At 39.1% G+C, this 15,875-nt stretch overlaps 1 protein-coding gene across 5 annotated transcripts in view; it reads right to left on the bottom strand.

Moving 5' to 3' along the window:
* VPS8 (VPS8 subunit of CORVET complex) overlaps positions 1–15,875 on the bottom strand; it is an 818,099-nt gene that overhangs the window by 625,921 nt on the left and 176,303 nt on the right. For all 5 annotated transcript variants that reach the window (XM_029606199.1, XM_029606197.1, XM_029606196.1 and 2 more), the window contains 3 exons: positions 11,348–11,428; positions 7,053–7,223; positions 4,471–4,545 (listed from right to left, as the gene is read on the bottom strand). In XM_029606199.1, coding sequence (XP_029462059.1) covers positions 4,471–4,545; positions 7,053–7,223; positions 11,348–11,428 — 327 coding nt within the window. The remainder of the gene's footprint in view (positions 1–4,470; positions 4,546–7,052; positions 7,224–11,347; positions 11,429–15,875) is intronic.

Raw genomic sequence — 15,875 nt, 5'->3', positions numbered from 1 at the left:
AATCGAGGGACCCAGCGTAGGAAGAAAGTGAAAAACTCAAACGTAGCAGTTTTCCAAGAAAAAACAGCGCAAGTTCCACCTCCGCGAGAAGATCACTCAGTGGAAAAGATGAGACTGCAGAGGGACCCCGAGTGGATGTGTGGATAGTGGCATGCTGGGCATGCTCAGTGTGCTAGTCAATGTTCCAGAAACTTTGACAAAAGTTTTCCATGCAGGGCTCCATTTGATGATGTCACTCACATATGAAGACTACCATCCTCCTTGTCCTAGGACAGTGATGGCGAACTCCAGTCCTCGAGTGCCACACACAGGCCAGGTTTTCAGGATATCCACCATGCGTATGCATGAGATAAATTTCCATACAATGGAGGCAGTGTATGCAAATTATCTCATGCATATTTATTGTGGATATCCTGAAACCTGGCCTGTTTGTGGCACTCGAGGACTGGAGTTCGCCATCACTGTCCTAGGAGAATGCTCTTGCCTGAAATTCTATGTAGGAAAATCTCTTTACCTGCTAAACAATTTGGCTGAACATAAGAGCTGTCTTAAGTTCATGGGTAACTGCTCTTTTAGGCCTGATTTACTAAGGCTTTACTCCCATTCTTTGTCTATGGGAAAAATGCTTAGTAAATGAGGCCCTAAGTTTCAGCTGTCAAAATTACCAACATGTTTTTAATGATCTACGGTTCTGTGTCATAGACCAGGTCTTCTCTCATTGGTGTGGTGGTGCCACTGCCAAGAAGCTGCTGCAGCAACGATGTATCCATTGATTGCATTCTCTAGAGTCAGCAAGATTTAACTCAGATGTTGACCTACATGCTTTTCCATAGTCATGGGTAGAATTTTGGCCCCAGGTTGCTCTTTCATTTTGCCATTTATCATCAATGATGGCTGCTCTGTGAGTTACATTTGTGCAAGTCCTGGTTTTTTTTTTTTTTATCTAGTGAAGGTTTTACTCTTTTTTTTCATAGCTAGCACCAGCTGGACTGTATCAGTTTTATTGTTCAGGTGATTGTCACTTTAAAACAAGGTTCCAGCTTGCATCAATTTAATTGCATCACTTCTTTCTGTTTAGTTGATTATTATTACAAAACAGGCTCCCTGCAGTTACCGTGCCCTGAAACCCAACACTAGCAGAAAATCGACTGCGTTCTGACAGCATTGGACTCATTATCCATGAATTGCCATGCAGGAGTGGTTAACCATAATGGCCATTTTGAATCTACACTCCAGATAAGTTGGTGTATATTGTACCCTGAGGCAAAGCACATCAAAACATCAGCCCAATGTTGGGTATTTTGGACAGAATATCTTCTTGGTTGGAGCCACTCATGTGTACACTGTACATTTTTTGACTATTCATTAAAATCTTTTCGCATCTACACCAAAGACTTGTGAAATACACTGTGCCTTGCAGCTGTGGAGTTAAGCACTTCTTTATGAAGGTTTTTATCTGCAAAAAAATATTTTCTAAAATAAAATTTTGTGATTCCAGTGTTTGGACAATAGTGTTTTTGACATAAATGATTGACCTGGTATGCCAATGTGCAATGAACTATATATTATAGAACTATAGGTTCTGTGAGGGAGTCAGTTGGACCGTTAGATGATCAAGGGGTTAAAGGGGCACTTAGAGAAGATAAGGCCATCGCAGAAAGATTAAATGATTTCTTTGCTTCGGTGTTTACTGAAGAGGATGTTGGGGAGGTACCCGTAATGGAGAGGGTTTTCATGGGTAATGATTCAGATGGACTGAATCAAATCACGGTGAACCTAGAAGATGTGGTAGGCCTGATTGACAAACTGAAGAGTAGTAAATCACCCGGACCGGATAGTATACACCCCAGAGTTCTGAAGGAATTAAAAAATGAAATTTCAGACCTATTAGTAAAAATTTGTAACTTATCATTAAAATCATCCATTGTACCTGAAGACTGGAGGATAGCAAATGTAACCCCAATATTTAAAAAAGGCTCCAGGGGCGATCCGGGAAACTACAGACCGGTTAGCCTGACTTCAGTGCCAGGAAAAATAGTGGAAAGTGTTCTAAACATCAAAATCACAGAACATATAGAAAGACATGGTTTAATGGAACAAAGTCAGCATGGCTTTATCCAGGGCAAGTCTTGCCTCACAAATCTGCTTCACTTTTTTGAAGGAGTTAATAAACATGTGGATAAAGGTGAACCGGTAGATATAGTATACTTGGATTTTCAGAAGGCGTTTGACAAAGTTCCTCATGAGAGGCTTCTAGGAAAAGTAAAAAGTCATGGGATAGGTGGCGATGTCCTTTCGTGGATTGCAAACTGGCTAAAAGACACGAAACAGAGAGCAGGATTAAATGGACAGTTTTCTCAGTGAAAGGGAATAGACAGTGGATTGCCTCAGGGATCTGTATTGGGACCCTTACTTTTCAATATATTTATAAATGATCTGGAAAGAAATACGACGAGTGAGATAATCAAATTTGCAGATGACACAAAATTGTTCAGAGTAGTTAAATCACAAGCAGATTGTGATAAATTGCAGAAAGACCTTGTGAGACTGGAAAATTGGGCATCCAAATGGCAGATGAAATTTAATGTAGATAAGTGCAAGGTGATGCATATAGGGAAAAATAACCCATGCTATAATTACACAATGTTGGGTTCCATATTAGGTGCTACAACCCAAGAAAGAGATCTAGGTGTCATAGTGGATAACACATTGAAATCGTCGGTTCAGTGTGCTGCGGCAGTCAAAAAAGCAAACAGAATGTTGGGAATTATTAGAAAGGGAATGGTGACTAAAACGGAAAATGTCATAATGCCTCTGTATCGCTCCATGGTGAGACCGCACCTTGAATACTGTATACAATTCTGGTCGCCGCATCTCAAAAAAGATATAATTGAGATGGAGAAGGTACAGAGAAGGGCTACCAAAATGAAAAGGGGAATGGAACAACTCCCCTATGAGGAAAGACTAAAGAGGTTAGGACTTTTCAGCTTGGAGAAGAGACGACCGAGGGGGGATATGATAGAGGTGTTTAAAATCATGAGAGATCTAGAATGGGTACATGTGAATCGGTTATTTACTCTTTCGGATAGTAGAAAGACTAGGGGGCACTCCATGAAGTTAGCATGGGGCACATTTAAAACTAATCGGAGAAAGTTCTTTTTTACTCAACGCACAATTAAACTCTGGAATTTGTTGCCAGAGGATGTGGTTAGTGCAGTTAGTATAGCTGTGTTTAAAAAAGGATTGGATAAGTTCTTGGAGGAGAAGTCCATTACCTGCTATTAAGTTTACTTAGAGAATAGCCACTGCCATTAGCAATGGTAACATGGACTAGACTTAGTTTTTGGGTACTTGCCAGGTTCTTATGGCCTGGATTGGCCACTGTTGGACACAGGATGCTGGGCTTGATGGACCCTTGGTCTGACCCAGTAATGGCATTTTCTTATGTTCTTATACTTATTTTTTACAATATTGTTTTCACAATATTAGGTCCAACTAACAGTAACTGTAGTTCATGTAGCTTGTTAAAGTATTTTTTTGCTATACTGGAGTCAAACTTAACTATCAGAATTGAATGCAAGTGGCATTTTTGATTGGCACAATGTTACCCAATTTTTTGACAGATGTTTACTAGTATGAACCAATATAACTGCAGCTTGGTCAGCCAGAAGGCCAACCAATCACAAATCTGATTTTCTACCACACACAAAATACCTAAGCTACCCAACTGAGTATTTCCCTGCTATTTCTGATCTTATATATATGATGGTCCAGTCTCCATTCCTATTCTACCTCCCCTATCCCTTGCTGTATGAGGTGCAAGTGTCTGCCATGTCATCAGCCATGCACTTCTTAGAGCTTAAAGCAGCCTCATTCTTTGTTTTTCCTATAACAATGTCATTAGCAAATACTTAAATAAATTGATCTGAGATTCAGAATTTTGTGTTGTGTTAGCTAGAGAAGGCAATTTTCAAAGCCATTTCTGCAGATAAGAAAAAGCATTTTGCCTTGGAAGTGAGGGTTTTGAAAGCTACCCAGCCTCCATGCAGACAAAATCACCCGCAAGGATCTAGTTTGGGTAATTTTGCACACATTGTATGGCGGTGTTCCTGGAGACGAGGAGAGGAAATGCTTTGCAACACGTGTAGTTTTATATAATAAAAACTACCTGCATTGTTTCTTTTGGGAAAATTACCCACAGAGAAAGCAAGCACAAATGCCTGCAGCTAATTTTTCCTGGGGTGTAATAATCAATGCAAAACTACCCACCATAGTTTAACTTTGATTATTAGTGCAATCCCCATCGGTAAAATTACCTATGAGGTTTGCACAAACATGGATAATTTAATTATTGTTCTCACAGAGACCAATTTCACACAGGGCAGACAAACACTATTTATACTTTGGACCTCACAAACATTCTGCCAAGGAAAATTGCAATTTGTTTTTTTTAATAGTGACTATATTTACCTTTGTACCCAAATAGAAGATCTGACCACCATAGCTGCAGATGGACTGGTAACAGGCTTTTTCTCCAACCAGTGCCTAGAAACAGACAACTTGCCTTTTACATGCAGTAATAGAAAATATTTGCTTTATTCCTACTTGGTTTTCAAATTACCAATGTATTTTCAACATTAAGCAAATACTGTGATTGCTATTTTAATCCACTTGAATATGTAGGGAAAGCGTCAAACAAGTTGTATGTTTTATTGGACTAACTCTTCAAATATATTGAGCTCCTAAACAGTCAAAACTAAACACCTCTTGGAAGCAGAAGCCAATAAATATTAAGAAAGCCATTGCCTAAATCACATCAGCCATTTATCTATTGATGACAGAAAAAAGGATGAGTGTTATATTCTATTGTCACTGTATAACAACTGAATATGCAGAGGGTGAATACAACCAGTTAATAGAGCATTTCTGGCTGCCACAGAGCAGCCCAATAGTATACATTATGGTCTCTTTTGTAGTAAGCCAAAAAATAGAGAACCAAAGCGCTTGTTTTGTCAATCAAACCATATGCAACCACAAAAACAAGAAAACTAGAATATAAACCGTATCTTCAATATGCTGTCAAACAAAATTTCAAAAAATATTATATTTTACTTTGAAATTGAATTTGTAACAGCATCAGCAAGCCAGACAACGGCAGGGAACTCCCTTGCCGTCCGGACTACTCGTCATTTGCGGCAGGATGATAATGACGAGTAGTCCGGACGGCAAGGGAGTTCCCTGCCGTTGTCTGGCTTGCTGATGCGGTTACAAATTCAATTTCAAAGTAAAATATAATATTTTTTGAAATTTTGTTTGATGACAGCATATTGAAGATACGGTTTATATTCTAGTTCTCTTTTGTAGTAAGTCATATTTATTGTTAGAGTGTCTCCCTAACTATGTCCATGAAACAGCAAGGGGGGTGAGGGAGGCAGAAAATCACTACCATTACAAAGGAAGTAAAGGACAGGTGGTCCAACTCCACTTTGGCTAACCTGTCTGGAAAAATGTTTTTCCAAAGAATTAAACAAGGCAGTATTCAAAACCAAAGTATCCAAGTTTCTAGCCTTAGAAGAACAGCCTCTTTCTTGGTTTTTATGAAAATGTGATACATTTTGGCCAATCAGGATCCTTAATAATTCTTTATCAAATCTTCATTTTGAACCTCCCTTGATATGATCATACTATTTACACTTAATGATATCTACTGTGATATTTATTCATCTTCTGTAAGAATGTTGGTTTTCTTTTATCAATACCTCTGTTTTGATTATTATTGTGCAACCTTTATTTGATGTCACCTGCTTCTACTATTTTATCCTTTTTATCGTCTAAATGCATTGCAATTCTATTCTTTTAAATATTTCCTATTTTCGCTTACAAAACTTTGTAAACCGTTGTGCTGGTCCTTGAACGATGGTATATAAAATTATTAAGTACATAAATAAATAAATAGATGCGAAGTGCACTTAAAGCAGTAGCACCTTTTCCATGGAAAATTATCCACATCATGTTAGAAAGTATGAAGAACATATTCAAAGTACAAGACTTGATGGTACTTAGCAGTACTTTTAAGACAACGGTTAAAAAGAGTTTTGCTTTGTTTTTTCTATTTTTAATTTTTTTTTTAGATTTAATTACTCACCTTTCCCAAATCATGCTCAAGGTAAGTTAGAATTTAGGTACAATAGCTAGGTCCCTGACCCAAAGGGCTTAAAACCTAAGGAGTAAATTTTCAAAATGTTGCACGTGTAAAAATTAGCATATACGCACTCACATACTTCATATTTTATAAAAGACAAACATATGCACATATTTTCACATTCCACACATACATATACGCACATAATAAAGGGGCGGTCCAGGGATGTTCCAGGGCACATAAGTTGCTATATAAAAGTCACTCATGTACATAGATTCTTCAACTAACATGTAATTTTACACCTAATTATCTGGCATAAATAATATTAAATGTGTTTATTGTATAATACTGACTGGGTGGGATGTCTGGGTAAACTGGGGGGAGTCAGGTTGAAGAATCAGGAGGGTCTCAATGATCTGGAAAGGGACTAGGCGAACTAGACTAATTCATAAAACTGGTAATTTCCTTGACGTGCGTGTTTTAAAATACACCAGTTTACACAAGTTCTACTTTATTTTTGCACATAAAATATACACGTGTATATTTTTAAAATAGGAAAAGTATGTGCATTAAATGCATTGATATACTTTCTTTCAATGCATTGCACGTATTCACATACAAATCTACATACGCATGTATGTTGCAGGGTAGAGATATGTGTATTTTATAAAACATGCATATAGGTTATAAGACACTAATATAGATCTGCTCACGGCCATATATACCGCCACACGCATTTATTCGAAAGTTATCCTCTAATACAATAGAGCGTTATGTGACTTGACTAAAATCATAATGAGAGACAATGGGATATGAATCCTGATTTCCCTGGTTCTCAGCCTGCTGCTTTAACTACTAGGCCATTCCTCCACAAGAAGGATTATCTAGGTAAAGGGACATTTGCACTCACCAGTGCTTGGCTGACATTGCCTCCTGTAGCCAAGGATTTAAAGTGACTGCTGTTATACACTAACTGAACCTCAGAAATCTCCACGGTCTCCAGTTCCTCTTGAGTCTGACGATCTATAACATGTAGTTTCTCAGCACTGTCCAGCAGCACTACCGTTCGGGAATTGATCCACTGTAATAAATAAGGAATGAGTTTTAAAAAAAGGTTTGCTGCTGGAAATAATACAATCATTCATTAGGAACAGAGCACAGTTCTAATGATGGTAAACAAACAGCCCTTTAGGTGCAGGGCAAAAAAGCATACTTTCAGATCCACACATTGCTTTCATTATGAAAAATTGATCAGACTATGAATAATTACTTGGCTGCTGGCCAAAGGAGGAAACTTTTTAAAAATTCAGTTCATTTATTCAAAAGAATCCAAACTTTAAACAGACAACTAACTGCCTATGTATGACAGGATAGCCAAAGGCAAGGGAATCTAACAAAGATCAAGGACAGTTTTTAGCAACTTAGGCCTGGAAATATCAAAATGCACTAAATATCGCATGTGATAGAAAAAGGTGCATGTTTTATGGTAATAGGCAGTTTATCGCAATTTGCGCTAATACCTTTGCGAAGAGCTAAGTTACCACAAATTGCGATAACTTTTTCGCACTTTGAGATAAGTGCTAGAATTGTGGTATTTCCTACATACAACCACTGGGGGGACCATATTTACTATGAGAGAGAGAAAGAGACTAGCCATAATGACCTCACCCTAGATAGGTATTTATATCTCTATGGGAGGCCCACCTAGTAACTAGAGGTGAGGTTTAGGAATTAGTGTAGGGGGTTAGGGGCCACTTTGACATTCAAAGTGAGACGAGTGAGGAAACTCACTCAAAGATGAAATCTGTGCAATGTTCTCTCAACCTAGCTTGATGTTACCCAGGTAGAGTGTCCATCAATCTAGGTTGAGAGAACACTACAAAAATCTCATCTTTGAGTGAGTTTCCTCACTCCGAAGGTCATCAAATCTTCACAAGAGAGCACTGTTCTGTTTGTACGTCTCACTTTGAATGTCAAAGTGGCCCCTAACCCCCTACACTAATACCTAAACCTCACCTCGAGTTACTAGGTGGACTTCTCTCTCTCTCTCCCCGACGGACCCTGATAGCTAGGCTGGCTCTCCGGGAGATTCAAAACAACTAAAACCGGCATGGGCAAAAACATCGCATCATGCAATAAAAGCCGAACGCAAGCTATTGCACGGCTTAACGCTACTGAAAAAGGTGTAGCTAAAAATCAACGTTAAAGCTGTGCGATAGGGCTTCGCAAAACAGTAAATCCAGCCCACTCCTGCCCCTAACTCCTCCTCTTTTTCTGATTTGCATCGCACCATACATTATGGTGCTATCGCATGCTTTAAAGGTGTTTTCGCATGCGTTAACTGTGCTTTTCGCATGCGATAAGCCCTTAACGGATGCGAAATCACCTTACAGCATTTTGTTAAATGACCCTATTAGAGAACTATTGTTTTTTTTTAAAAAAAGATCACATTTAAAATCAATGCAATATGTTTCTATGGAAAACCAGTCAGGCACAGATGTCTATTAGACCAGCGGTTCTCAACCGGTGTGTCACGACACACCAGTGTGTCGCCAAGCACCGGCTGGTGTGTCTCGTGCTCCCAGTCTCTCCCGCTGCTCTTTCTTCCCTGCTGCCGGGCTATCAGCACGTTCAAGCCCAGTGGGAACGACAGCAGGGCTAAAAGAAGCTGTGGCACCCGTGGCTGGCCTTTTCTTCTTCCCGCACCTGCATTCCCCCCCCCCCCCCCCGGACCAGGAAGTGATATGCAGTGCACGGGAAGAAGAAAGAGCCGTGCCGCGTGATAAAGTAGCAGCGGCAGCTGCAGCATCGGCCCCCGAGCAATTGAAGCAGCCGGTAATCGAGAAAGGAGACAGCAGCATGAGCCTCCCGCGGTCGATGGAATTCTTCCTTCTTGGCCTTCGGGGGCTGGAGGAGGAGGCTGCTGCAGCTACAATTTGTGCTCAAGGGGGGGAAGTGAGTGAGAGAAAGAGAGAAGCAGCCAGCGTGTGAGAGAATGTGTGTGTGATTGAGAGCCTGTGTGTAAGTGAGAGAATGTATTTGATCGAGAGCATGTGTGTGATTGAGAGAAACTGGTCAGAGAGCTGATGTATGTGTATATGTGAGAGACAATGAAAGTGACTGCTCAGAGAGATGACTGATGTGTATGTGAGTGTGAGAGAGAGAAAAAGCATGGAAGTGAGAAACCTGGGTATATGTGAGAAAGCATGGGAGTAAGAAGCCTGGTGTTGTGGGGGTGTATGTGAAAGAAAGTATGGGAGTGAGAAGCCTGATTATGTGAGAGAGAGCATGGGAGTGGGAAGCCTGTGTGTGTGTGCATGTATGAGAGAGAGACTGGGTGGTAAGGTGACTGGTGTATATGTGAATGTGAGAGAGAGAGAATGTGATTCAGGGAATGAGAAGCCTGTGCACGTGGAGAGCAAGCATGGAAATGAGAGAGAGACTGGTGTGGGTGTGTGTGTGTGTGTGTAACAGAGAGAAAGTGATTATGGGAATGAGAAGCCTGTGCATGTGAAGAGAGTGAGCATGGGAGAAGAGTGTGTGTGAGACATAGCATGGGAGGGAGAAGCCTGTATATGTAAGACAGAACATGGAAGTGGGAAGCCTGTATGTGTGTATGCATGAGAGAGATCAGGTGACGTGTGTGTGTGTGTGTGTATGGGAATGAGAAGCCTGTGCATGTGAAGAGTGAGCATGGGAGTGAGAAACCTGGGTGTGTGCGAGACACAGCATGGGAGTGAGAAGCCTGTATATCTGAAAGAGAACATGGGAGTGGGAAGCCTGTGTGTGTGTATGTATGAGAGAGATCAGGTGACTGGTGTGTGTGTTTGTGTATGTGTGTGAGAGAAAGAAAGTGATTATGGGAATGAGAAGCCTGTGCATGTGGAGAGAACAAGCATGGGAGTGAGAGACTGGTGAGTGTGTGTGAGAAAGAGAAAGTGATTAAGAGAATGAGAAGCCCATATATGTAAGTGGAACACAGGAGTGGGAAGCCTGTGTGTGTGTGTATGGCATGAGAGAAACTGTTCAGGAAGGTGACTGGTGTGTTTGTCAAAGACTGGGAGATGATTGGTGTGTGAGAGACAGAAACTGGTCATGGGGGCATGACTGATATGGTGTGTGTGAGAGAGACATGGGCCCTAAGGAAGAGGACCATGAGTATAGAGCTTAGCAACTACTGCTGCTTCTGGTGTGTGCTACAGCCTGCATGGAAGAGGAGTATGAGAGCTGCTGGAGGGGGTTAGTAAAGGTGGCTTTTTAAGTTTATCTTTCTTGATTGACTGCCATTTTAATTATTTAATATTATGTGATGTGTCTGCTTTTTTTGAAATATTTTATTGGTGTTTGGAGAATTTGTAATAGTTTTTATGAGTTTTTAATTGTTGGATGTTATTCTGTTCATAGTTGTTGTGAAACATTTATTCTGCTTATTAGTATAGTTTTACAATTATTTCTGTGTGGGGATCTATAGCTGCTTGCTAGTTCTGTTTTCCTAATAAGAGGTGTATTGGTTTTTAGGACCTGACTTAATATTTGTAGTGTTGCCTTTTCATAGATAGGGTTGCTCTTGTTTGAGTGTATTCCATAATACAGGTGTAACTGTGTGTGGATTAGTTTATGTGCATTACTACAGATCCTGGGAGTATGTTAGGTCGGTTCTGTGTCTGTTACCGAGATATTTTACTAGCATGTAAGCGTTTGTATCAGTCTTATTTGTTGTGTTTTCTCAAAAGGACATGCATTGGTGGTAAACTGCTGTCTTTTCATAAGTAGGGCTATTGAGCCTGGAAGTAGAAGGAGTTTGAGTTGCTGTTACTGAGATGACACCAGAACCAGAATATCTTTTTTGTAGGGTGAGTTGTATGGGGAATGTCATAATTCTGCTTTACATCCATTATTGTGGGTCAGGGGGGTTCCCGTGGATGCAAACTGTACTTTTACATCTAGCCCTGTGACGATCATGGGTCAGTGTGTCACGCATGTGAGAACCATCTGTCAGGTGTGTCCCGACAGAAAAAAGGTTGAGAACCATTGTATTAGACAATGTCTGCTTAACATCTTTTATAATACTCACAGCAGAGGGAGTGGTGGAGACCATTTTATGTTGCATATTACATACAGAAAGAGTAAGACAGAAGATGGGGAGATACATAAAAAGCACCAACCCCCCTTATACAAACAGAGCCAAAAATACTTGATACGTACTGTAAAGTTTATAAGGTCATAGTGCAGGTGAAGCTGCTTCTGCTTACTAACATGTATTGCTCCAGAGTCATCTCTCTTCACCTAGTGGAAATACAGATGACAGTGAGCGCTGGGAGCATTCTTAATGACATCCTTCAGTAGAAAACAATCATATAAATGTTGGAAAGATCAAAGCTGTTTCATTACATCTTTCCTTTCGGAAGACTATAAAACATAGGTTTTTACCATGATGTATACATATTTTCCACTTTTTCCTTAGTTTGAAAGTTTGCAAGATGGGTTAGGTTCATGTGATACAACATTTCATTCACTTGAGTTATGTTTGTTGTGTCCCCTTATCTCTCTTTTATGAAATAAAATCAAAGTAAAATAATAAATACATTGGGGGGATACATTTTTTTAAAGCCTACATAAATTTTAAATCAAATATGTGCATAAGTTACATAAATTATTTGTATTCAATTTCTTTATTAAGATTTTATGTTTTTATTGATCATAGACATACACAAACAAGGCTACATGAACAGAAAAATATGACAATGAAATTATTCCAGAAAATTAATCTAAACCTCTTAAGACTAGTGCTCTCTGTCTAATTTATTATTTAACTAATCGCTGAAAAAAACCCAAAAAACCCTGAAATCCCTCCAGTATGATAAGACAATCACATTACCAAATTTAATTAGCATTACATTTGCTGCTGGCATGGTCTATATATTTGAACTCCAAATCAAACTAAAGACAGCATAGCCCTTAGAAGACTTTAAAAGAACAGGCAGTATTCAAAACCAAAGTATCCAAGTTTCTAGCCTTAGAAGAACAGCCTCAGTTTTTATGAAAATGTGATACATTTTGGCCAGACAAAATATGTTCAATGCAATGCAAAGTGCACTTAGGGTAGTAGCACCTTTTCCAAGGAAAATTATCCACATCGTGTAGAAAGTATGAAGAACATATTCAAAGTACAAGACTTGATGGTACTTAGCAGTACTTTTAAGACAACAGTTAGGAAGAAAAAAAACAACCAAAACCCTTTTTATTTTTATTTTAGATTTAATTACTCACCTTTCCCAAATCATGCTCAAGGTAAGTTAGAATTCAGGTACAATAGCTGGGTCCCTGACTCAAAGGGCTTAAAATCTAAGGAGTAAATTTTCAAAATGTTGCACATGTAAAAATTTGCATATACGTGCTCACATATTTCACATTTTATAAAAGACAAAAATATGCACGTATTTTCACTTTCGCACACACATGTAATAAAAGGGTGGTCCAGGGATGTTCTGGCACATAAGTTGCTATTTAACGTCACTCATGCACATAAAGTTTTCAACTAACTCATGGAATTTTATACCTAATTATCTGACACAATCCAAAACAATGTAAGCTACCTTCTCTTAGTAATCACAGCAAAACAAATCTTATTAAACCCAATTCATACAAAAATATTCCAAAAATCTCCCACTATTTATTTAATATAAGGAAGACAATATCATAATGACTGTGCTTGCATATAATCTGCTGTCTCTCGCCCACAAAGGGCCGTAAGCAGTATCAGCCTTTAAGCACTGTTTTTTCAATCATTTGTCTCCTTATAAGAATTTTTAATTTTTTCAAAAATATTTATTGTATATTCAAAAAACTTTTAAAAATATCCTCTTTATTCTTTTGTGGCACCCTTTTTTACTTATACTCCATATATAGCTGTCATGCAGCTCTTTAGAAAATCACTCTATAAAAAGAGAGATACTTAGCCGATTCAGTTGTTCAATTCTGATATGGACCATGTTTCGGCTCTTCATGCCTTCTTCAGGGAAAATATCCTTTTTTTTTTTTATAGTAAAAGGATATTTTCCCTGAAGAAGGCTTGAAGAGCTGAAACATTGTCCATGTCGGAATTGAACAACTAGGAATTGAACAACTAAATCGGCTAAGTAGCTCTCTTTTTATAGAGTGATTTTCTAAAGAGCTGCATGACAACTGTATACTGTAATATGATACATTTTGACTGGCCAAAATGTATCACATTTTCATAAAAACTATGAGGCTGTTCTTCTAAGGCTAGAAACTTGGATACTTTGGTTTTGAATACTGCCTGTTCTTTTAAAGTCTTCTAAGGGCTATGCTGTCTTTAGTTTGATTTGGAGTTCAAATATTTACTGTAAAAAAAAAAAGAATATTTTCCCTGAAGAAGGCTTGAAGAGCCGAAACATGGTCCATGTCGGAATTGAACAACTAGGAATTGAGCAACTAAATTGGTATTGAACAACTGAATTGGCTAAGTATCTCTCTTTTTATAGAGTGATTTTTTTAAAGAGCTGCATGAGAGCTATATATGGAGTATAAGTAAAAAACAGGGTGCCACAAAAGAATAAAGAGGATATTTTTTAAAGTTTTTTAGATATACAATAAATATTTTTGAAAAAATTAAAAATTCTTATAAGGAGACAAATGATTGAAAAAAACAGTGCTTAAAGGCTGATACTGCCTGCGGCACAGTCATGATATTGTCTTCCTTATATTAAATAAATAGTAGGAGATTTTTGGAATATTTTTGTATGAATTGGGTTTAATAAGATTTGTCCCTCTCATATGATACCTAATTATCTGGCATAAATAATATTAAATGTGTTTACTGTATAATACTGACTGGGTGGGATGTCTGGGTAAACTGGGGGGAGTCAGGCTGAAGAATCAGGAGGGGTCTTGATGACCCTAGTTTGATGGACTCTATAACAGAGTACTATCAAGCTAGGGCAAGATAAAGTAGAAATCTCATCTTTGTGAGACTTTCCTCACTCAAAATGATGTCAAATCAGCATGTAGACCATCAGGATTAGGGAACTTGAGAGATGGTAGAGACAAAGAAACATAGAAATGATGGCAGAAAAAGGACGAAATAGTCCATCCAGTCTGCCCAGGAAGCTTATGGTAGCATCTGCCGCGCCATACAGGTCGCCCCCATACTTAGTTTCCCAGACCGTCCCGTCAAAGTCAGGGCCCTTGTTGATTGCTGTCTGAGTCCAATTCCCCATTACCTCTTGCCATTGAAGCAGAAAGCAATGCTGAAGTTGCATCAACAAATTGAAGGATTATTGGTTAAGGGTAGTAACAGTCACATCAGAAAGTTACCCCCATGCTTATTTGTTTTCCCAGACTGTAAAACTCAACGTCCTTCTTGTTTGCTGTCTGAATCTAAGTCCCTTTTTCCTCTTTTCCCCTGCCGTCAAAGCTGAAAGCAATAATGGAGTTGCATCAACAAATTGAAGGTTTATTGGTTAAGGGTAGTAACCACCACACCAGCAATTTACCCCCCATGCACTCTTTTCTTCATTTCCATCTTCTAGCCTTTAGAGATCCACAATGTTTATCCAATGCCCCTTTGAAATCTTTCACTGTTTTTGTCTTCACCATCTCCTCCAGAAGGGCATTCCAGGCATCCACCACCCTCTCTGTGAAGAAATATTTCCTGATGTTGCTTCTGAGTCGTTCTCCCAGGAGTTTCATTATGTGACCCCTAGCTCTACTGATTTTTTTCCAATGGAAAAGGTTTGTAAATTGTGCATCATTAAAACCTTTTTGGTATCTGAAGGTCTGTATCATATCTCCCTTGCACCTCCTCTCCTCCAAGGTATACATATTTAGGTCTTTCAACCTCTCCTCATAAGTCATTTGATGAAGATCCCCCCCCCTGCCATTTTGGTCGCCTTTCTCTGGACCGCCTTCATCCTGTCTCTGCCCCTTTTGAGAAACGGTCTCAAGAACTGAAGAAAGTACTCCAGATGAGGCCTTACCAAGGACCTATATTGAGGGATTATCACCTCCTTTTTCTTATTGGTTATTCCTCTCTCTATGCAGCCCAGCATTCTTCTGGCTTCAACTATCGCCTTGTAGTCTTCAGATTGCTAGATTCTATCACCCCATGGTCCCTCTCTTGCTCCATGCACAACATCCTTTCACCCCCATCACATACAGCTCTTTTGGATTACTGCACCCCAGATGCATGGCTGCATTCTTGGCATTGAATCCCAGCTGCCTTATCTTCGATCACTGTTCAAGCTTCCTTAAATCACATCTCATTCTCTCTACTCCTTCCAGCGTGTCCACTCTGCTGCAGATCTTAGTATCATCCGCAAACAGACAAACTCTACCTTCTATCCCTTCCGAAATGTCGCTCACAATGATATTGAACAGAACCTGTCCCAACAGCAACCCTTCTGGCACTCCGCTTAACATTGTTCTCTCTTCAGAGTAGGTTCCATTTACCATTACATGCTGTCTTCTATCCATCAACCAGTTTATAATCCAGGCCACCACCATGGCGCTCACTCCCAAGCAATAATTTGTAGAATTTCCTGATTTATGATTGGGACATTCAAGTTTTGTAATTGAAGAGGGCTTAAGTTGTGGTAACTTCAAGGTTACATAAATGCCCTTCTCATTTGTAAATCTTTGTGCAGTGTATAGGGATTTATAAAATTTACAAAACTGATAAATTTTCTGGCTAGAATGTAAAAATTATCTTGCA

The sequence above is a fragment of the Rhinatrema bivittatum genome, chromosome 6, assembly GCF_901001135.1.
Source record: "Rhinatrema bivittatum chromosome 6, aRhiBiv1.1, whole genome shotgun sequence".
NCBI classification, from domain to species: Eukaryota; Metazoa; Chordata; class Amphibia; order Gymnophiona; family Rhinatrematidae; genus Rhinatrema; species Rhinatrema bivittatum.
The sequence above is the reverse complement of the archived record's forward strand: the minus strand, read 5'-3'. Positions and strand labels throughout refer to the sequence as shown.